The sequence below is a fragment of the Mobula hypostoma genome, chromosome 3, assembly GCF_963921235.1.
Source record: "Mobula hypostoma chromosome 3, sMobHyp1.1, whole genome shotgun sequence".
Lineage (NCBI taxonomy): Eukaryota > Metazoa > Chordata > Chondrichthyes > Myliobatiformes > Myliobatidae > Mobula > Mobula hypostoma.
Window position 1 is genome coordinate 100965503 of NC_086099.1, and position 25093 is coordinate 100990595.

General features: G+C 39.5%; 1 protein-coding gene across 1 annotated transcript in view; it reads right to left on the reverse strand.

Moving 5' to 3' along the window:
• cfap299 (cilia and flagella associated protein 299) overlaps positions 1-25093 on the reverse strand; it is a 678195-nt gene that overhangs the window by 472579 nt on the left and 180523 nt on the right. The window contains exon 3 of the mRNA XM_063042204.1: positions 15845-15935. Within this exon, the coding sequence (XP_062898274.1) occupies positions 15845-15935 (91 nt within the window). The remainder of the gene's footprint in view (positions 1-15844; positions 15936-25093) is intronic.

The window sequence follows — 25093 nt, forward strand, 5'->3', positions numbered from 1 at the left end:
TCTCCTAAGATAAGGCCCCCAATTTAATCCTCATAGTGAACTACACCGATTCATCCAGTAATAGGCAATATCCACACATGGCCTCCTCCACTGCTGCGATAAGGCCACACTTAGGTTAGAGGAACAACACCTTATATTCCATTTGGGTAGGCTCCAATCTGATGGCATGAACATCGATTTCTCAAACTTCCATTAATACCTCTACCGCCTCCCCTCCCCTTCACCATTTCCCATCCTCTTGTCCCTCTCATGTTATCCCCTTGCCCACCCATTGACTCCCTCTGGTGCTCCTCTCCCCAAACCCCTTCTTTCTTCCATGGCCTTCTGTCTCTTTCACCAATCAACTTCCCAGCTCTTTGCTTCACCCTTCCCCCCCCCCAGGTTTCACCTATCACCTGGTGTTCCTCTCTCCCCTCCTCCCACCTTTTAAATCTACTCCTCAGCTTTTTTTCTCCAGTCCTACCAAAGGGTTTCAGCCCAAAACGTCAACTGTACTTTTTTCCATAGATGCTGCCTGGCCTGCTGAATTCCTCCAGCATTTTGTGTGTGTGCCTTGGATTTCCAGCATCTGCAGACTTTCTCATGTTTGTGAATAGGTAATATCTATCAGGTGATCACTGAGGCCTCCACTACATGAGCATTTCAATGAGTAAAGTTCACAAAAGTAACCTGATATGGGTTTCAGCAGTCAGATGGATGGTATTAGAATACCCTAACTTGACTATTAAGACAAATAAGTGAATGTTCCGTGGTTTAAATCACAACAGAAGCTTAATGTGTTGTGCAATGTACTCACAACTGAACTGGAAGTTGATTAAGAAAATGATTACAGTAAATGACAACAAGAAAATCCAATATCTCTTGTTGGAGCAAGAAAGGGGTGTTTATACAACAAGATTACATCAATAGCTGGACACATAACAACCAAAATTTGTTTTCTGCATGAACCAAATGTGGAAGTGTTGGGATCAATGTTCAGAAATTTGTAAAAGACTTGGATGCTATCACTTGATTTCAAACATTAAGCACCTTTTTTTGCTAATGTGATCACTTTCTGGGAAGAGAGTTTCTCAGAATTACAATATCAACAGCCACAAGACAAAAGTTTTCTTAGGATCTTCCCTTGATGTAAGGTTCAAAGGGAGTTCTTGGAAAACATAGATCTTGAAAGCCACCTCACAATGAAGGCAAACACTCATGTAAAATTCACTACTTTTCAGTGCACCACTAGCCTTTGGCCAATTAACGAAAAAGGTGTTTGAAGACCAAACCTCAATCCAGGCACAAACTTTTGAGGCTTAGATGAGGTATTGGGGACTAGAGATATATGACCACATACCATCCCCACAAAATCCTCCAAGTCCACAAAAAGGGGAATGAACCAAAGTCCTTAGCATTGAGGCCTGGCACTAGATTCCTGAAACAGGTATTGTGTTCCAAACTCCGATTTGGAAAGATATTATTAGCAGAACAAATTCAAGGATGTGTTCAATGCTTCCTTGAAAAGATGCAACATCTCTACAGACTCCATGGAATCCTGGTCCCTAGTCACACAAAGTGATAAAAGAGCATTCAGAATTGAGCTCCCGAAATTATCCATCCAGCCATCTGTTGTTATACCTGTTCCATCAGTGAAAGAGTTTATGGTTCCCAAACTAGCCTCATCACATATCTCTGAACCTACAAAGTTAGAATAGAAATAAATTATCTGTGATTCAACATATTCCTAAAAGGACTTCTATTAGAATCACAAAAAATTGAATATATTAAATCATTAGATTGAAAGTAAAAATTATTACCAATGGGCCTCATCTACAAAGTGAAAAAATACAGCATGTTTTGGAATTATAAATAAAAAATCATGTAATGAAAAACTTAAATCTTAAATTGTTAGTTTCTACAATTTAGTGGATTTAAAAAAGGAAAGGCAAATAAGGCATCATCATCTATTTCTCAATCCCAGTACCATTAGCTGGGCTTCCATTGTATTCATTGTTTGGAGACTGAACATGTATGCAAACCAATCCTTCTGTTTCGTTATGTTGATTTTACAGCAATTACAAATGGCATTGGGACATCCTTCATCAGCCATTTCTTCTTATTCAGAGGAAGAGATCGTGCAAGTAGGTATGGTAATGGAGGTAGTAATTTGAGACTGCTAAAGACAGTTGAAAATATCATTACTCTTATTTATTTCACATTTGCATTCAACAGTACTGCAAAAAGATATGGGTCTTATTTTATCTCCAAACTAGAGCTAGTTCACTAGGTCCATCTTCTCATACATGGGTAATGTTTCTTTCTGCAAATTCATTCATTTCAAAAAACAGCTGAAACACTAATCTGGTTTTCTTTACAAATTAGCTAACAGAATGACTATTATTTTAAAATGTGCATTAATACTTTAACAATGCAACATAAATTCCAGGAATGAAGACTTTTGATGACACAACTTAAGCAAATAGGCACTCTGTCATCACAGAGTCTCATTTGCAGAAATTAAAAATGGGCTGATAAGTGAGGCACTTTTGGAAATTATCTGTAAAGATGGTTCTCAGATCATTAGAACTACATTTAGAAAGAACGCCATGGAATGAGAAGACGGAGGTGCATATGTTGCATATATTGTTATGCCATTTTGAGCTTGATTTTGAGCACGAATTGACCTGGACATATATTTTCTTTAGAAGTTAATTTGCATTATATGAGACTCATAATGAAGCTTTTTAGGTTCAGTGTTTTAAAAATGCAACATCTCAGAACTGAAAGTAATCAGTAAATGCCAATACACACAAAATTCTGGAGGAGATCAGCAGGCCAGGCAGCATAATAGAAAAGAGAAAACAGTTGAGGTTTTGGGCTGAGACCCTTCATTAGAACACATTCTGATGAAGGGTCACGACCCAAAACATTGACTTTTTACTCTTTTCCATAGATGCTGCCTGGCCTGCTGAGTTCCTCCAGCATTTTGTGTGTGTTGCTTGGATTTGCAACATCTGCAGATTTTCTCGTTTGTCAGTAAACAGCAGATCCTTTTTGCTGAACAATTATGTATGCATCAAATTATCTATCAAGAAATCCCATCTATTGTCTTGAACCCAGTAATCTCTCATAGATCTACTATTGAATCACCAACATTATGCTCTGTTGCTCTATTGTAACATGGGATGAAAATTAGATGGGCAGGGCTAAAGCATATAGAGGACTATCTGGTCTTATTTGCATGCGTTTCTGAAGCTAGAGTGTAAAATGTGGAACAGGGGTATAGCGCATCAGAAGCACAGGATGATTAACACACCTTTATTTCTCTTTCCATTTTGCCATCTTACCACTGCAGAAACAACATTTACAAAAGGTCATTGCTTAATATTGGCTATTGAGGATCAGGCAGATACCAGAGCTAGGATATTTGTCTTGTAGGTAAGAACTGCGGCATTGCATTGCTGCGTTATTGTCACATGTATACCATTCACCAGCTGCATTTGTCTACACAGTAATCATAGCTACAATTTAAATTGCAAGACAATGAAATGCAGTGTTACAGTGTGAAAATATGGACATGAACACATGACAAAATGCTCCAGCTTCAAAGATAAATTAATAAAGTAACAGTAAGCATTGTCAGACAAAAGTCAGCCCAACATACAGATGGCGTGCATGTAAAAGGCAAATATGTAATGTAATTAGAAAATCAGGTTTGCACCTATAATCTCAAGCAATTTCTGTTTTCCTTGAGTACAAAATAATATGTTAGTTTCAGTAAAATGGAATCCAACTCCAGTTTTATGAATCCAGGATTATACTGCTTAAAATATTTACTTTCCCAATGGCATTTATTTCCTCTAGTACTTTATTTTAGCAAATAAAATAAAGGGGTGGGGAGTATTTCCAACAACCTCTTCCTGACCACTGTCACAAAGGAATTTTCTGCCTGCAGGTGTTAAATATAATGATTTGCTAATAACAGCAAAAAGTTGAGGAAATGTCTTATAAACACTGTTCCCTCTAAGCTGAACAGGTGCACATCTGCACAGTGACTGAAATGCTCCCGTGCACATAGCCATTGTTGCTGTGCAGCTGGAATTTTCTTTTATATAAACTTAATACAATTTTGAAATTATACTAATATAATTCATCAAATTTCTAAATAATATATGAACCACAACTTTTACTTTGAAACATTTTAGAGCTTCAACATATTTACATTGTCTGTGCTTCAAGTCACAACATTGTTACAAATTGTAACAATGAACACAGAATAGAAGTTGGCAGCTCATTGTTAATAAACTGCTGACCCACCGAATACCAATGCCACCTAGTCAAAACATGTTAATTTTGCCATTACGCTTGCCAGTTGTTTTGACTGCCTGACATCTTGTGCATTTGTGTTGTAATTTGTGGTTTCAGTTTGTCTGATGTACAAATTACAAAAAAAACATTTAAAGTGCTACACAGTTTTCAGACCATGTAAACATTTAGTGCTCAGAGCAACGATCGATACGCACAGCTGTAATTAAATTAGATGGAACGTTGCTCACAATAGTTAGCTATTTATCAAGATACGGAATGGAACAGGCCCTTCCAGCTCTTTGAGCCACACCACTTATCAATTCCCCAAGTTAATCAGAAAACAATTCACAATGACCAATTCACGTGCTAACTGGTACATCTTTGGACTGTGGGAGGAAACCGGAGCACCAGGAGGAAACCCAGTTGGTCGGTGGGGGTGGGGGGATATACAAACTCCTCACAAGCAGCGGCAGGAATTGAACCAGGGTTGCTGGTGCTGTAAAGCATAATACTAACCACTATGCTACTGTGCTGCGATCCTGTCACTAATGCTATTGAATTCCTGGATGATAGAACAGTCAATGCATTTCTGGCATGCATTGTTACCATTTTATTTATTTATTTACTTACTTTGAGATACAGCACGTCGAACCACTCCAGCCCTCAACCCCGAACACTGATTTGACCCTAACCTAATCATGGAACAATTTATAAGGACCATTTATGTACACTGTACATCTTTGGACTCTGGGTGGAAATGGTTGGAAATCAGAGGACCTGGAGAAATCCCACACATTCCATGGAGGACATACAGACTCCTTACAGAGGATGCTGGTTACGCTACTCCATTATCAAAGTATGTATACACTTTGTAGCTACTTTGTTAGCTACACCTTTACAACTGCTTGTTAATGCAAATATCTAATCAGGCAGTCATGGCAGCAATTTAATGTATAAAAGCATGCAGATATGGTAACGAGGTTCAGTTGTTGTTGTTGTTGTTGTTGTTCAGACCAAACAATAGAAATGGGAAGAAATGTGAACTAAGTGACTTTGATCAAGGAATGATTGGTGATACCAGATGGGGCGATTTGAGTATTTCAGAAACTGTTGATCTATTGGGCTTTTCATGCACAATAGTATCTAGAATTTACAGAGAATGGTGCAAAACGCAAAAGAAACATTCAGTGAGCGTAAGTTCTGTGAACGAAAACACCTTGCTAATAGGAGAGGTCAGAGGAGAATGGCTGGAATGGATCAAGCTGACAGGAAGGTGATGCATTACAACAGTGATGTGCAGAAGAACATCTCTGAATGCACAACATGTTGGATCTTGAAGAGGATGGGCTACAGCAGAAGACCATACTAGGTTCCACTCCTGTACCTAATAAAGAGGCCACTGAGTGTATGTCACCATATACTACCCTGAGATTCATTATCTTGCGGGCATTCACTGTAGAACAAAGAAGTACAATAGAATCAATGAAAAACTACACACAAAGACTGACATGCAACCAATGTGCAAAGGAAGACAAATGGTGCACATAGAAAATAAATAAATCTTAATAGTGAATAAATTAGTAAATATATACTGGTGAGAATATGAGTTGTAGAGTTCTTGAAGATGAGTCCATAGCATTGTGTTTAGTGATCAGCTCACTGTTGTTATGAGTGAAGTTATCCACACAGGTTCTGGAGCCTGATGGGTGAAGGGTAACAGCACTCCTGACCCTGGTAGTGTGGGATCTAAGGCTCCTGTACCTCCTTCCCAAAGGCAGCAACAAGAAGAGAGCATGGCTCAGAAGGTGGGGATCTTTGATGATGGATGTTGCTTTCTTGTGGCATTGTTCCTTGTGGTAGATTTGCTCAATGAAGGAAAGTGCTTTTCCTGTGATGGTCTGGGCTGTATCCACCACTTCTTGTGTGCTTTTCCATTATTGGGCACTGATGTTTTCATACCAGGCCATGATGCAAACAGTCAAAATACACTCCACTGTGCATTTATAGAAGTTTGTCAAATTTTTAGGTAATATACCAAATCTCCACAAACTTCTAAGAAAGTAGGGGCACTATCACGCTTTCTTTGTAATGGCACTTAGGTGCTGGTCCCAGGGTAGATCCTTGGAAATCATAATGCCAAGGAAGTTAAAGTTTCTGATCCTCTCCACCTCAGATCCTTAAAGGGGACTGATACTTAGTCCTGTAGTCAGTAATCATCTCTTTACTTTGCTGACATTGAATGAGATGTTGTTGTTGTTGTATCACCATTCAACCAGATTTTCAATCCCTTTCGAGATACCCATTCGCCACCACCTTTGATTCAGCCAAGGACAGTCAAAAACAATATGTGATATGTCACATATCACATCAGAGCCCATATTATTAAAGCAATTAATGTACTCTCCCATAACGCAAAGTGACAACTATCAGCACTGCCATTTTGTAATACAACATTCCAGCTAGCATTCTTTCTTAATCTTGCACATTTGAATATATCTTCAGTAAAGAAACCGTCACCAGCTTGGATACTAACTGATAGCTACTACCAGGTGCTATGATGTTTAAAAATATACCATACTTCTTGGTGTTCTTTAAACTTGCTAAAGACCATGAGGAATAGTAAGAGAGATGCTAAAGGGTTTTGCCTTTACTTCAAGGTTTCTGGAATGATCAATCAACTTAAGACCTGAGTATATTAGTAAACGTTCTTTCAAGATCAAAGCATGCTGAGCAAAAGGTGGGAAGGACACATGAAGCAAGGAAAGCTGTTAGGAAGAGGATGAAGAAGGAGAAGAGGATTTCTTTCAGGAGATCCTATATCTAGGTATTTGAATTATGCTCGGACTATTGAAGATTTAAATAAGATAAGCATTAGCTAATCGGAACCTCAAGGAACATTCTGAGCATAACTCATGAAGATCTTCACACTGAAATTATCCATCTGCTCCAACCATAAACTCAGCAAAGGTCCATATCTTGCCAGCTGCCATGAATGTGATTTGGCCATTTAATTATATTAATGAGTTCCTTCAGGCTGAGGGTTGGAAATGTTTAAAATTTAGTATTCTCTGTTAAATCACAAGATCACAAGACAAAGGAGCAGAAGTAGGCCATTCGGCCCATCGAGTCTGCTCCACAGCTCCCCCATAAGCTAAACTATTCACCCATCTAGTTCCAATTTCCGGCTTTTTCCCCATATCCCTTGATACCCTGACTAACTAGATACCTGTCAATCTCCTCCTTAAACACCCTCAATGTGGCATATGTGGCAACGAATTCCACAACTCCACGACCCTCTGGCTAAAAAAAATTCTCCTCATCTCTGTTTTAACTGGGTACCCTCTAATTCTAAGACTATGGCCTCTTGTCCCGGACTCACCCACCAAGGGAAACAACCTTTCCACATCTACTCTGTCCAACCCTTTCAACATTCGAAACGTTTCTATGAGATCCCTTCTCATTCTTCTATACTCTAATGAATACAATCCAAGAGCCGACAGATGCTCCTCATATGTTAGCCCCTGCATTCCAGGAATCATCCTCGTAAATCTTCTCTGAACTCTCTCCAACATCAGTATATCCTTTCTAAGATAGGGGGCCCAAAACTGCATACAGTATTCCAAAAAAGGTTTCACTAATGCCCCATAGAGCCTCATCAACACCTCCTTACTCTTATACACTATTCCTCTTGAAATGAATGCCAACATAGCATTTGCTTTCCTTACCGCCAATCTAACTTGGTGGTTAACCTTTAGGGTATCCTGCACGAGGACCCCCAAGTCCCTTTGCACTTCCAATTTTTGAATTTTCTCCCCATCTAAATAATAATCTGCCCGATTATTTCTTCTATCGAAATGTACAACCGTACATTTGTCAACGTTGTATCTCATCTGCCATTTCTTTGCCCACTCTCCTAAACTGACTAAGTCTCTCTGCAACCTTTCCGTTTCTTCAACATTTCCTGCTCCTCCACCTATCTTGGTGTCATCCGCAAACTTGGTCACAAAACCATTTAATCCATAATCCAAATCATCGATATACATCGTAAAAAGAAGCGGCCCCAACACCGACACCTGCGGAACACCACTAGTAACCGGCAACCAATCAGAATAGGATCCCTTTATTCCCACCCTTTGCTTTCTGCCTATCAGCCAATGCTCCACCCATTTCAATATCTTTCCTTAATTCCATGGGCTCTCATCTTATTAAGCAGGCTCATATGCGGCACCTTATCGAAGGCCTTTTGAAAATCCAAATACACAACATCCACAGCCTCTCCCTTGTCAATCTTATTCGAGATTACCTCAAAAAATTCCAATAAGTTGGTAAGGCAGGATCTTCCCTTCATGAAACCGTGCTGGCTTCGGCCTATCTTGTCATGCACCTCGAGGTATTTCATAACCTCATCCTTGAGGATTGACTCCAATATCTTTCCAACCACCGATGTCAGACTAATAGGTCTGTAATTTTCTTTTTGCTGCCTCCTTCCTTTCTTAAATAGCAGAACTACATTTGCGACCTTCCAGTCCTCCGGAATCATGCCAGAGTCTATTGATTCCTGGAAGATCATTTCCAATGCTTCCACAATCTCCAAAGCCACCTCCTTCAGAACCCTTGGGTGCACCTCATCTGGGCCAGAAGACTTATCTATTCTTAGTCCACTTAGCTTCCCAAGCACTTTCTCTCTAGTTATCTTGACTGTACCTAATTCTATTCCCTGATACCTCTGGCTATCAGGTATATTGCTCATGTCTTCCACTGTGAAGACTGATGCAAAATACTCATTCAGTTCCTCCGCCATCTCTTTGTTATCCATTATAATTTCTCCAGCGCCATTTTCAATCGGTCCCACATCTACCCTTGTCACTCTTTTACTCTTCATATATTTAAAAAAACTCTTAGTATCCTTTTTTATGTTAATCTCCAACTTCTTTTCATAATTCATCTTTTCTTTCCTAATGACTTTCTTAGTTTCTTTCTGTAAGTTTTTAAAGGTCTCCCAGTCCTCATTTTTCTCACTAATTTTTGCTTCCTTGTTTCTTTTGCTTTTATTTTTGCCTTAACCTCTCTCGTTAGCCACATTTGTGCCATTTTTTCATTCATGATTTTCTTTTTTCTTGGAATATATTTTTCCTGCATTTTCCTTATTTCTTGTAGGAATTTCATCCAATTCTGCTCTGCCATCCCTCCATTTAGTTTACTTTTCCAATTGACTTGGGCCAGTTCCTCTCTCATACCACTGAAATTTCCCCTGTTCCACTGAAATATCGATACACCTGATACCAGCTTCTCCTTTTCAAATTTGAAACTGAACTCAATCATATTATGATCACTACTTCCAAGAGGTTCCTTTACCTCCAGCTCCAAATAAGGAAAGCCACTGATGCTCTCCATTTCAAGACAGCTGACATACTTAAATCTCTTCACAGAAAACTGTTGAAGTGAGCACGGTGAAGGATGCCACTGACTAAAGACATTGGGTGCTGTTTTTGATGTTTTGCAAATGAAAGTGATTTCATTCTCTCAATATTCAGTGGGTTTCGGGCTACAGGAACCACACTGCTTAATATAATGAAGAAAGTAATGATCTTTTTATTTTTGCAGCAGTTCCTTATGCCACCTGGATTTGAGCTATCTTTAAATGAATGAAAATTAAAGAAGCAGAATTTTTGAGGATTCTACCTGAGAGTGTAGAAGATATGTAGAACTTAGGGAGACAGTCAGAAGACCACTGTGAAATTTAAAGGGAGAAGATCATAATAGGTGTGTCATGGAAATGCAGACAGATTCAGAAGCAAGCAGCTTCTCATTTTAAACACAAAAGATTGCACAGGCAATACAGTAAATATAACACTAAACGGATGTGATATAATGTAAGATCCGAAAATTGTTAGTGGAATATATTTACAAGCAGGCATAGAAAATACCTACAAGATGCTACATCCTAAGCTAGTAGACATCAGCAGAAATATTCACTTCTTAAAACATAAAAATAATTATTTTAAGTGAAATTGTCATAATTTATGTCTTTAATTATTGTCAATTTATACCTTTGTCTACCCTGCTTGTAATTTCCTCAAAAAATTGCAGTAGGTTAGTCAGGCAGGATTTTCCTTTCAGGAAACCATGCTGGCTTTGGCCTATCTTGTCATGTGCCTTATAGGCTAGAAACTGAATTTACAGGTAATTAGTTTTGAAAGAATAGACAGAATGTAAAAGTTGGCAGAGAAACTCTGAAAATGAAGTATGTCATTAGGACAGTAGCAATAAATGATTTTCTTTCAACAAAATCGGGAAATGCAAACAATTTAAATGAAGTTAAGAAATAACAAGCCAATAAAGTTATCCATGGGTGTACTCTATAGGGTTCCTGACAGTGGCTATAAGGTTGGTCAGAACATAAATCAAGAAATATAGGTGAAATTATAACACATGTAAAGCAATAATCATGAGTAACTAATTCCTGGAATAAGTCCCTAGAAATCCGCACCCATGGTCAGGTACAATGAGACAATGCAAACTTATTGCAAAGATATATTTGGGGAAAGACTTAAACTTGGATCTGAAGCTTGAGATTTTATCTAAAATAAAGTGAACAATATGTATAAGAAAAGTACAGTTGAATTGAACTGAAAAATTAACCATGCTTTGTATCCTAATGGAATAAAGAGAAAGGATATAGTGCATAGAGGGAGCAAATACAATAGCAAACCAGCAAGCAATGTAAAAATAATACCAAGTTTCTACAAAGTATAATTAAAGAAAGTACCAAAAATGTATTCTTGGTCCATGGGCAATTGAAACAGAGCATTATTAACAGAGAGTGAAGAAATAGCAGGGATGTCAAACAAACGTTTTGTTTCTGTCTCCACAGCTGAAGACACTGAAAGCAAACAAAAAAACTGTGGACAATGATCACCAGAGAAAATTATAAAAGTCAACTAGCAGGACTCAGATCTGTTAAACTTGCTGGAATATGTGTTTGAATTTCCACAGTACCACTTAAAGAGTTGCTACATGTTTAAAAGATTGGTAACTAATAGAAAACAGAGTTAAATGGGCCATTTTCAGATTGACAGGTATCAGTGATGAGATCTCACCCATCTGAAGTTTATAATAATGACTTAGTTGAAAGAGCTCAGTAAGCTACCTCTAAGATTGCTGATCATATAATGGGTGGGGAAAATATGGACAGATTGGGTTAGTGGATAAACGTAAGCAGACAGAGTATAAAGAATTGTGAGACTCTCCACTTTAGTATGAAAAATAGTAAAACAGAATGAAATAGTGTGACTCCAAAGAATATTGGCTGCAATATGATCTGTGTGTCCTCATCTATCACAGAGCATAATCTGAAAAGCAAATGGAATGAAAATCTAAGTACCCAGTAAAATGGAGTGCAAAAGTAGGGAAGCTGTATTGGGCAGTCGTAAAGGGCATTATTAATAAGGATAAAGATAATGATTAGTTTTGTTTGTGTCATGAGGATGTGCTGGGGGCAGTCCGCAAGTATCCCATACTTCCAGCGTCAATATAGCATGCTCACAGCTTACTAACCCTAACCCTAACGCATACGTCTTTAGAATGCAGGAAGAAACCGGAGCACCCAGAGGAAACCTACACGGTCATGAGGAGAATTTACAAATTCCTTGCAGATAGCAGCGGGTGCTGAACTCCGATTGAGATCTCCGGCGCTAAAGAGCATTACACTAACTGTTACGCTACCATCTCATACTGAGAGCACACCTGGAGTTTTACGTACAATTTTGAACTCGGTATTGATCAAATGCTCTTTGAAGCAATGCAGTAAAAGCTCATTTGATTGATTCCTTAGATACTTGACTAGATTGTGTCCTTTCTTATTCAAGTTGAGAAGAATGAGAACTGATATTACTAAAACATATAACATTCTGATGGATCTTGACAGAAACAAGTGGGGATATTTCTCCTCTTATGGGAATTCAGAATTATGAGGCATATTTTGAGGATAAAGGGGAAGCCTTTTAGGACCGAGATTAGGAAAAACTTCTTCACACAGAGAGTGGTGAATCTGTGGAATTCTCTGCCACAGGAAACAGTTGAGGTCAGTTCATTCGCTATATTTAAGAGGGAGTTAGATATGGCCCTTGTGGCTACGGGGATCAGGGGGTATGGAGGGAAGGCTGGAGCAGGGTTCTGAGTTGGATGATCAGCCATGATCATAATAAATGGCGGTGCAGGCTCGAAGGGCCAAATGGCCTACTCCTGCACCTATTTTCTATGTTTCTATGTATTCACATAAAGGATCACCCAAAAAATGAGGAAGAATAGCTTCAGAGATTAATGAATCTTTGATTCCTTTCAATTCAAAGAGCAATTTCCCTTCCCACTTTTCTTGTTCTTATGCACTTGCCCTCATGACGTTCTTTCATATATAGTAGATGAGTATCAGATTGTCTTTCCTGACCAAAATCACATGTCTGATATGATTGAACAGAAATTTAATGGGATCATTTGTATGTTAATATATCACAAAACAGAAAATGTGAATTAAAATAGTAAGCCACAAACATGGACAATAAACCTCTGTAAAACTGTCAGTGTAGAATTAAGCACAAAGTACTCCTTGAGATACAGTCTTTGCCCATGTAAATATAGTTTGATATACTTTGTAAAGTTTGGACAAAATGAGAATTGTCAAACATTTAGTTGAAATTACCTGCATGACTCATAATTTTTCCAGCAGTAGGTTTATTAAATGGGGGCAAATTTGGGTTAATTGAAAATGAAATAAACATTCCTACAATCAGCCTTTTTTCATCAAAGGAAACACTTCAGAGGACTTGGAAAATAGTGAAGGAAAGAAAGGAGTGTGTCAGCACAATATTGTTAGTCATATGCTCTGCCATATTTTCTTCCTTGGGTTTTAAGCACAGGAAGAGGTACATTAGAAGCTGCTTAATTCACTGTTTTCTAAGTCAACTACAGTGGTTTCTTTGAATAGTCTTGAAAAAGAACAAGTTGTAACCAGTTCCTTTATACCAACTTCAATAACATAAGTTTAAAAGCTAGAATGCCTTTTGCATGAAACTGTTTACATAGTCAATATTCATTGGGAAAATATGTGTCCACAGATTCCAATATCCCTTCTTCAATCTGTGTTTGATCTTTTAATTAGAAATCCCATAAGTCCAGCTTTAGGAAGGGCATCGCGTTTTTGGTTGTTTGTTTTTCCAATCAGAATTGATTTTGTTTTAAAGTGAAGTTCTATTTCAAACCTTCTCTGCATTTATGTTTCTATTGAACTTGCAGCAGTGAAATAAGATTTTCCAATCATTTACACCTTTTTCGCTTTTCAAATCTTTTGTATCTATATATTTGAAATTAAAATTAGCTGAGGCCCAACAATAAATGTGATTACAATTAATGTAATTTAGCGAGGAATGAGTGAGTGAAAAGTTTTCTCTAGATTAATGATAATCTCATTGATCATAACAGTGAATTTGTAGAAACAAAAATCAACTCAAAAATGATAAAATTAACCTGTGTCTTAATTTACCTTCAGGGCAATAGGTTGCATTTGATTTCCCAATTAAAATCATATCATATTATGTCTTTGTACAGTCCTTTGAACAAAAAAAGACGAAGTCAAAAGCTCTGCAGAAAATATTAGTTTTCATTTACAGGAATAAATGAGCAAAGAAAATACATTTAAGGCAACAACCAACGAGCTGGAGGAATTCAGTGGATCATGTTCCACCTGTGTGAGGATCGATGTTTTGGCTTGAAACCCTGCATCAGTGCTGAATAAATTCATCCCTTTTTTAATACTGCTACTGCTGCAGTATTGCAATACAGAGTGTTAACTTCTCAGGGCTTCTCCCATTCCAATACCATAAACAGGATTTCTAATGAACTGTTGCTGTAGGAGCAGGTAAAATTCCAAGAGCTTTTCATTCGACACAATTGAAAGCTGCAGGTGAAGTTGCTAGCAAAGTGGTGTACAATTCCAAGATCCATAGTTAATGGCATATCAATTAATGGGGTAAAAATGTTCTTTGGTAGTGGTGCAAAACGAACAATAACAAATTTGTACTTTATTTTACTTTCAAGTTTTTTTTTACAATGAATGTTAGTGCGTAACAGCAAAGACACACTTAATTTTATTCACTGTAAATGCATGATAAAATAGATAGGTAGGGAAAGTAAGTTGTGAAGAAGCAATAAAGAGGCTACAAAAGAATGTAGGTAGATTAATTGAAAAGCTCTGGTAAATGTGGGAGAATGCAAACTAGCCTGCTTTGCCATGAAAAACGAAGAAGAAACATATTACATAAGTAGCGAAAGATTGCAGAAACTTAAGATGAAGGGTGCATGAATTGCAAAATGTTTATGCAGGTATTCTAAGAAATTGGGAAAATTAACACATCATTATTTAATGCTGGGGTAATGAACACAAAAGTAGTGAAGTTGTGCTTCAGTTGCATGGGGTATTAGTGTCAACATATCTGATAAACTGGTAGTATTAGTCATTTGTTTAAAGAAGAATGGTAATGCATTTGAAGCATTTCAGAGAAGGTTTAGAGTCACAGAGGAATCACAAACAAGAGAAAATCTGCAGATGCTGGAAATCAAAGCAATAGACACAAAATGCTGGAGGAATTCAGCAGGCCAGGCAGCATCTATGGAAAAGAGTAAAACAGTCAACGATTGGACAGAGACCCTTCATAGAGGAATACAGCATAGAAACAGACTCTGAGGCATCCAAATTATATTGCTCATTTACACTTTAGGACACTTTACAGTGGCCAATTTGCATTTTACCCCAACTTATTTATTTTCAGCTTGCGGGAGGAAACAGAAACATTCAGAGTAACCCATGCACTCACAGCAAGAACATACAATTTCCACACAGAAAGCACTAAAGGTCAAGATCAAACCTTGACCACAGGAGCTGTGAAGCAGCAGCTCTAGAAGCTGCACCATTGTCCATTCAATGGCAATTGGAATGGAGAGATTTTCTTATGAAGAAAGATTTGGCAGGCTCGGCTTGCATCTGATGGAACTCAGAAGAGTAAGAGGTGATTTGATTGAAATATATTTGGTCCTAATTGGTCTTAACAGCAATTTGGTCCTCTTCATGTGGAGAGGATGTTCCCTCTTGTGTGAGAACAGAAAATAAATATCAGGGTTTATGGTGACATATAGGTACGTCGATATAAATTTTCTTTGAACTTTGAACCTAGTATTAAGCATTACATATTAAGAATATATGATTAATCATTTAAGACAGAATTGAAGCAAACCTTTTTCTTCGAGAATAGTGAGGCTGGAAATCTCTTCCTCAAAGGATGAGGAAAGCAGAGTCTTTGAACATTTTTAAGTCAGTGATAAATAGATACTTTGTAAGAGTACTAAAGGCATTTTGGGGTAGATGTGAAGGAAGAGTTAGAATCACATCAGTCACATCATCTACTCCTTCTCCTAATTCATATTTGTATGCAAGCCAAATCTAGTACTTTTTCCAACAGAAATAGAAATTATGTGCAACTTGAGCCCTTGATTGTGAACTTACACTCATTTTCCCACTGTGGTTGTCTTCTTCACGCTCTGCCAGTGCCAACAAGAAATTATCTTTCAGCTCTTTTCCTGCACTTGCCAATACTCTGCAAGAATAAAATAAGATGAATTGAATTTTATAAACGTTTGCTTTAAAAAGTCAGGTCAATCCACTCCTGTGAAACTAATGAAAATTGTTAATATAGGACATGGTGGGAACACGCAGTACTCTAAGTCCAAATTTATGTGGAAACTGTCACTAATTTGATGCATGACGTATTTTTTTCCAACTGGTTTCAGTAAAATTATTATTCTATGTCTGTTTGAAAATGCTACAATGAATGAATTTACCCATGAATGATTTTCATCCATTTGAAACACCTAATACCTCTGATAAGGATATCATAAATATGCTAAGAGAGAATACAATGATACAAACTGGACTCAAGCATTGTTTTAATGTCTTATCAAGTGCAATTTCATTCTTGAAATGTTAAAAAAGTACCACGCAAGACAGTTATCCAAAGGAAGGTCAATATGGGCAATATGGGCATTTTGACAACTTTAAGTAACATCTGGTTATTGAAGGGAAGAGTAGTTTTACAGCACTATTGCGGGAGGAGAAGATGGCGGCACGACGCAGCGCGCACAGCTCTCCAGTGAAATATCGTATTTGTAAGTAGGATGCTGTGCACAATTCTGATTTGATGGAGACAGACATGAGAAGCACAGAGAAACATCTGGAGAAAACTTCTGAAATGCCCAGTTCACTGCCGCTGCTACTGTGCGATCGAGAATCTACAGAGGGAAGGCCCCAAAATCCCCAAAATATGTGCAATGCAAACATAGCTATTACAAGTAAATAGTAAGAATTGGCTAAATCCATCAGAAAGCATCAATGAATAATCTGTTCCCAACCTAATGTGAAGATTATGAAAAAGTTCGTTGCTTAAAGCCCTTTTGAAAGCTTGCGAAAGAAATTTCAATTAACATACTATTAGCTAAAATTAATATTATTATAATGGTGACTTAATATCTATTAATGTATTATAAACAGAAACAGAGAGGGATTTAGGATTTAGCGCACCAAGGTTTAAAAAGAGAAAATTTCAACAGTTCTTGTTTCAGTCGAAGCAAGCAGCTGAAGAAGGGAGTGGAAGAAATCGGGTAGAAAAAGTCGTTTTTTTTTAAACACTGCTCGGGGAGAAGGGTCTGCACTGCGCAGGCGCGTGACGTAGCGCACCAAGGTTTAAAAGCAGACCACCATATACAGCGGGCATCGTTGTAGTGGCCATCATCGGAGTGAACTGAGTCAGAGTGGGACGGCTTTGGCTCAAACAGGCTTTGTCGAGAACAGGTAGAGGTCAGGGTAGGTTCCAGTAAGTTATTTGTTCAGATTGTCTAGGATCGAGAGAATGCCAGGCAGGATGTTGGAATGCTCCTCTTGCAGGACGTGGGAAGTCAGGGAGCCCTCCGGTGTCCCTGACAACGACAGCTGCAAGAAGTGCATCCAGCTGCAGCTCCTGACAAACCGCGTTAGGGAACTGGAGCAGGAGCTGGATGACCTGCGGATCATTCAGGAGAATGAGGAGATTATAGATCATAGCTACAGGGAGGTAGTTACGCCAAAGGAGCAGAGGACAGGAAATTGGGTCACTGTCAGGCGAGGGAAGAGGAAAGAGAAGGCAGAGCAGGGTTCCCCTGTGGCCATTCCCTTCAACAACAAGTATACCGCATTGGATACTGTTGGGGGGGATGACTTACCTGGGACAAGCTGCAGTAGCCGGATCTCTGGCACTGGGTCTGGCTCTGCAGTGCAGAAGGGAGGGTGGAAAAAGAGGAGAGCGGTAGTGATAGGGGACTCGGTAGTTAGGGGTACAGATAGGAGGTTCTGTGGTCGTGACAGAGAATCCAGGATGGTTTGTTGTCTCCAGGGTGCCAGGGTCAAGGATGTCTCTGATCGATTTCATGACATTCTGAAGTGGGAGGGTGATCAGCCACATGTCGTGGTGCACATCGGTACCAATGACATAGCAAGGAAGAGTGAGGAGGTCCTGGAGAGTGAGTTTACAGAGCTTGGTAGGAAGTTGAAAAGCAGGACCTCGAGGGTGGTAATCTCAGGATTGCTATCTGTGCTACGTGCCAGTGAGGGTAGGAATAGGATGCTCTGGAGGATGAACAAGTGGCTGAGGAACTGGTATAGGGGGCAGGGTTTCAGATTTCAGGATCATTGGGACCTCTTCTGGGGCAGGTGGGACCTGTACAAGAGAGACGGGTTACACTTGAACTACAAGGGGACCAATATCCTTTCAGGGAGGTTTGTTAGTGCTGTTGGGGAGGCTTTAAACTAGATTTGCAGGGGGATGGGAACCAGAGTGCCAGAGCTGACAGTGTGGCTGGGGTGAAAATAAATGATGTTAAAAGATCAAGCAAAGCCGCAAATACAAAGGTTTTGAGTGGTGGTAAAAATCTTCTGAGGTGTATATATTTCAATGCTAGGAGTATTGCGGGGAAGGCGGTTGAGTTGAGGGCATAGATTGACACGTGGAGTTATGACGTTATAGGAATTAGTGAAACTTGGCTACAGGAGGGGCAGGACTGGCAGCTTAATATTCCAGGGTTCCGATGTTTCAGATGTGATCGAGGCAGAGGAATGAAAGGTGGGGGAGTAGCATTGCTTGTTAGGGAAAATATTACAGCAGTGCTCAGGCAGGACAGATTAGAGGGCTTGTCTACTGAGTCCTTATGGGTGGAGCTGAGAAACAGGAAAGGTATGGCCACATTAGTGGGATTGTATTACAGACCACCCAATAGTCAACGAGAATTGGAAGAGCAAATCTGCAGAGAGATAGCAGGCAACTGCAGGAAACATAAACTTGTGGTGGTAGGGGATTTTAATTTTCCATATATTGATTGGGACTCCCATACTGTTAGGGGTCTACATGGTTTAGAGTTTGTAAAATGTGTTCAGGAGAGTTTTCTAAATCAATATATAGAGGGACCAACTAGAGGGGATGCAATTTTGGATCTCCTGTTAGGAAATGAGTTAGGACAAGTGACAGAAGTCTGTGTAGGGGAGCACTTTGGTTCCAGTGATCATGACACCATTAGTTTCAACTTGATCATGGACAAGGATAGATCTGGTCCTAGGGTTGAGGTTCTTAACTGGAAGAAGGCCAAATTTGAAGAAATGAGAAAGGATCTAAAAAGCGTGGATTGGAACAGGTTGTTCTCTGGCAAGGATGTCATCGGTAGGTGGGAAGCCTTCAAAGGAGAAATTTTGAGAGTGCAGAATTTGTATGTTCCTGTCAGGATTAAAGGCAAAGTGAATAGGAATAAGGAACCTTGGTTCTCAAGGGATATTGCAACTCTGGTAAAGAAGAAGAGGGAGTTGTATGACATGCATAGGAAGCAGGGAGTAAATAAGGTGCTTGAGGAGTATAAGAAGTGCAAGAAAATACTTCAGAAAGAAATCAGGAGGGCTAAAAGAAGACATGAGGTTGCCTTGGCAGTCGAAGTGAAGGATAATCCAAAGAGCTTTTACAGGTATATTAAGAGCAAAAGGATTGTAAGGGATAAAATTGGTCCTCTTGAAGATCAGAGTGGTCAGCTATGTGCAGAACCAAAGGAAATGGGAGAGATCTTAAATAGGTTTTTTGCGTCTGTATTTACTAAGGAAACTGGCATGAAGTCTATGGAATTAAGGGAAACAAATAGTGAGATCATGGAAACTGTACAGATCGAAAAGGAGGAGGTCCTTGCTGTCTTGAGGAAAATTAAAGTGGATAAATCCCCGGGACCTGACAGGGTGTTCCCTCGGACACTGAAGGAGACTAGTGTTGAAATTGCAGGGGCCCTGGAAGAAATATTCAAAATGTCGCTGTCTACAGGTGAGGTGCCGGAGGATTGGAGAGTGGCTCAAGTTGTTCCGTTGTTTAAAAAAGGATCGAAAAGTAATCCGGGAAATTATAGGCCAGTAAGTTTAACATCGGTAGTAGGTAAGTTATTGGAGGGAGTACTAAGAGACAGAATCTACAAGCATTTGGATAGACAGGGACTTATTAGGGAGAGTCAACATGGCTTTGGGCATGGTAGGTCATGTTTGACCAATCTATTGGAGTTTTTCGAGGAGGTTACCAGGACAGTGGATGAAGGGAAGGCAGTGGATATTGTCTACATGGACTTCAGTAAGACCTTTGACAAGGACCCGCATGGGAGGTTAGTTAGGAAAATTCAGTTGCTAGGTATACATGGAGAGGTGGTAAATTGGATTAGACATTGGTTCAATGGAAGAAGCCAAAGAGTGGTAGTAGAGGATTGCTTCTCTGAGTGGAGGCCTGTGACTAGTGGTTTGCCACAGGGATCAGTGCTGGGTCCGTTGTTATTTGTCATCTATATCAATGATCTGGATGATAATGTGGTAAATTGGATCAGCAAATTTGCTGATGATACAAAGATTGGAGGTGTAGTAGACAGTGAGGAAGGTTTTCAGAGCCTGCAGAGGGACTTGGACCAGCTGGAAAAATGGGCTGAAAAATGGCAGATGGAGTTTAATACAGACAAGTGTGAGGTATTACACGTTAGAAGGACAAACCAAGGTAGAACATACAAGGTTAATGGTAAGGCACTGAGGAGTGCAGTGGAACAGAGGGATCTGGGAATACAGATACAAAATTCCCTAAAAGTAGTGTCACATGTAGATAGGGTCGTAAAGAGAGCTTTTGGTACATTGTCCTTTATTAATCAAAGTATTGAGTATAAGAGCTGGAATGTTATGATGAGGTTGTATAAGGCATTGGTGAGGCCGAATCTGGAGTATTGTGTTTAGTTTTGGTCACCAAATTACAGGAAGGATATAAATAAGGTTGAAAGAGTGCAGAGAAGGTTTACAAGGATGTTGCCGGGACTTGAGAAACTCAGTTACAGAGAAAGGTTGAATAAGTTAGGACTTTATTCCCTGGAGCGTAGAAGAATGAGGGGAGATTTGATAGAGGTATATAAAATTATGATGGGTATAGATAGAGTGCATGCAAGCAGGCTTTTTCCACTGAGGCAAGGGAGAAAGAAAAACAGAGAACATGGGTTAAGGGTGAGGGGGGAAAAGTTTAAAGGGAACATTAGTGGGGGCTTCTTCACACAGAGAGTGGTGGGAGTATGGAATGAGCTGCCAGATGAGGTGGTAAATGCGGGTTCTTTTTTTACATTTAAGAATAAATTGGACAGATACATGGATGGGAGGTGTATGGAGGGATATGGTCTGTGTGCAGGTCAGTGGGACTAGGCAGAAAATGGTTCGGCACAGCCAAGAAGGGCCAAAAGGCCTGTTTCTGTGCTGTAGTTTCTATGGTCTCTATGGTTTCTAGGAACTTAAAGAAATTGGGAAATTTAAAGTTAGTGCGTTAATCAGTGAACAAGGTAACTCAAACAGGGAACACTATAATTACTGTGAAATCTTGGGGTAGCATCATATTAACAATGAGAATATCCTAAAATGCTTTATAAGAATTACTATATGGAAATGAGGGCATCATATAGATGTAGAAGAGTGTCAAAATGGCAAGGAGATTCAAGGAACTATCAAAAGGGTGTTTAAAGGGGCATTTGAAAGCATAAAAATACATGGGAAAATAATGCAATAAATGATAATTTAATCTGTCTATACTTCCCACCATCTAAATAGATCAGCTAACATAATCTAATCTAATCTAATAATCAAACACCTTACCCACCCCTCTCCCATCAAACAGAAAATACAAAAGCTGAAAAGCACCAGGCTCGAGGACAGGTGTTATAAGATGGTGAAAATGGCTCCCTAGCAAGATAAAATGAAATCTAAACCTCACATCTACCTTGTTGTGATCCTGTACCTTAGTCTTTACCTGTATTGTACTTTCTCTGTAGCTGTTAGTTTGTTCTGCATTGCCTTCTTTTTAATCTTGTTCTACCTCAATACACTGTGTGATGATTTGATTTGTATGAACAGTGTGCAAAACCAATTTTTAACTATATCTCAGTGCATATGACATTAATAAACCAATTCCAATAATTCAAAGAACATGAATATAGTGACAGAAAGACTGATCTCTAATGCAACATATGAAAGGGAAAGAGAAAGCAGTAAATAGAAATCGAAGGAGGTGATTTGCAGATGTATTGCCAGAGAGAACTATTCACACAGGACGAAGTGAAGAATTAGAAAACAATTGAATGGGAAGGCAGTTGAAATTAAACATAGCAATTAAACATGGCAAAATATGATAAGAATTGGGGTCTGACCTACCAATGGGTAGGCTAACACAAAAATTTACATTCCATCTGAACATTTTACACTCCACCTGAATTTAGATTCTATTGAGCTCAGTGGAAATTAAAATTAGAAGGTTTGTAAAGCTGGTAACCCACCTGACAACATTTGTTTCTCTTTGAGTGCGTTCCTTCCACAGTTAAGTGAGAGAGATTGGAAGGGATAAATAATGAAACAAAACTCAGCAGGGAGGCTGTGACCGAAGTCATCAAAACTGTTTTCAAGTTTTGTGTCTCATATAAGTCTTACCCTTTTCATTACTCCACCTACTTGCAGACGTCAGTCAGTTCGGATTAGCAACTACCTCCAGCAGCACAGATGCACCACAAGGCTGTGTGCCTAGCCCCCTGCTCTACCTGCATTACCATTTGTGACCTAGAGGCTAGGAACAGCTGAATGATGTCACAACAATAATAAAGTCTCATTCAGTCTCAGCAAATCAAAGATGCTGATCATTAACTTCGGGAGGAGGACACCAGCGGTCCATCAGCCAGTCTGCCTTCCTCGGAGGATCAGAGGTGGAGAGGGTCAGCAACTTTAAATTCTTCAGTGTTACCATTTCAGAGGACCTGCCCTCGGCCCAGTATGTCAGCTCAATTACAAAGAAAGCATGGCAGGGCCTCTACTTCCTTAGCAGTTGGCGAATTTTTGACACAACATCTAATAAATGTGTGGTGGACAGTATATCGACTGGCTGCATCACAGTCTGGTATGGAAATACCAATGCCCTTGAACAGAAAATCCTACAAAAAGTAGTGGATACGGCCCTGCCCATAACAGGTAAAGCCCTCCCCACAATTGAGCACATCTACATGAAGCATTGTCGCAGGAAAGCAACATCCATCATCAGGGACCAGACAATCCAGGACATGCTCTGCTCTTGCTGCAGTGATCAGGAAGGCATAGGAGCCTCAGGACTCATACCACTAGGTTCAGGAACAGTTATCACCCCTCTTCTCTTTGGCTCTTGAACCAAAGGGGAAACTTCACTCGAGATCATTTGCCCCATTATCGAAATGTTCCCACAACCTATGAACTCACTTTCAAGGATTCTTCATCTCATGTTCTCAATACTTATTCATTATTATTATTTTTTTCTTTCTTTTTGTATTTGCAGTTTGTTGTATGATGCACATTGGTTGAACACGGTGCGGTCTTTCATTGATTCTATCATGGATTTATTGAGTATGCTCACAAGAAAATGAATCTCAGGGTTGTATGCGGTGATATATATGTACTTTGATAATAAATTTACTTTGAAGCTTTTTGAACTGTACTTACATCAATGATCTAAGCCTGTTTATCCAAACACAAAACAAGAAACACCCATTAGTAGTATAGGTAGCACAGTAGGAAGCTGATTACCTCTTTATGGCACAAAACATCATTATATGCTTGAAGCCATTTCTAAGCTTAAATGTGATATCAGAAGATTTATTATTCCATCTGCAATTAAAATTTAGGTGGACTTCCCCAAGATATTCTATACATTAAATTTGATTTACAGTCAAAATGTTTCCGTTCTGATGTAACAAAACGGATGTAACAGCACTGAAATAGACCATGCAGTCTCCAAGTCAAAGGTCAATTCAAATTGTTCCATTTTACCGTTCTTTGTCCAGAGTAATGTAAATAGAATTTGTTACTATGAGCTCAGACTTTTTTTTATATATTGGGTATTGGGAGATCATTGTGGACTTCAGGCATGCTAGGAGCCACACTCATGTCCCCATCTATATCAACGGAGCTGTAGTGGAGCGTGTATCAAGCTTCAAATTCCTTTGTGTGCACATTTCTGAGGATCTCACCTGGTCCCTGAACTCCTCCATACTGATCAAAAAGGTGCAACAGTGCCTTTATTTCCCGCGGAGCATCAAGAAAGCTCACTTCTGTCCCAGGATACTGACGGACTTTTACCGCTGTACCATTGAGAACATACTCGCCAACTGAATCTCAATGTGGTATGGCAATTGTCCCGTATCAGACCGCAAAGCACTCCAGCGGGTGGTGAAAACTGCCCAGCGGATTATTGGCACCCAATTGCCCACCATTGAGAACATCTACCATAAACGCTGCCTGAGCAGGGTGAAAAGCATTATCAAGGATGCATCTCACGCTAACCATGGACTTTTTACTCTCCTCCCATCCGGTAGGCGCTACAGGAGCCTCCGCTCCTGCACCAGCAGGCACAGGAAGAGCTTCTTCCCTGAAGTTGTGACCCCGCTGAACCTCACATCACAGCGCTAAGCAGTATTGCACCCATATTGTACGGTCTCAGTACTTTTATATTTGTGTGCTGTAGCACTTACTTTTTATTCACAGTTATTTTGTAAATAACACTATTCTTTGCATTTCTGGTCAGATGCTAACTGCATTTCATTGGCTTTATATCTGTAGTCATCACAATGACAATAAAGTTGAATCTAATCTAATCTAATCTAACTCCAAATCTCGCAAACATGAGGAATTCTGCAGATGCTGGAAATTCAAGCAACACACATCAAAGTTGCTGGTGAATGCAGCAGGCCAGGCAGCATCTCTAGGAAGAGGTGCAGTCGACGTTTCAGGCCGAGACCCTTCGTCAGGACTAACTGAAGGAAGTGCTAGTAAGAGATTTGAAAGTGGGAGGGGGAGGGGGAGATCCAAAATGATAGGAGAAGACACGAGGGGGAGGGATGGAGCTAAGAGCTGGATAGGTGGTTGGCAAAAGGGATATGAGAGGATCATGGGACAGGGGGCCCAGGGAGAAGGAAAATAGGGAGGGGGGAAAAACCCAGAGAATGGGCAAGGGGTATAGTCAGAAGGACAGAGGGAGAAAAAGGAGAGAGAGAGAGAAAGAATGTGTGTATATAAATAAATAACGAATGGTCAGAAGACTGGGAGATCATTTTGCTGAACACCTACGCTCTGTCCGCCAGAGAAAGCAGGATCTCCCAGTGGCCACACATTTTAATTCCACAT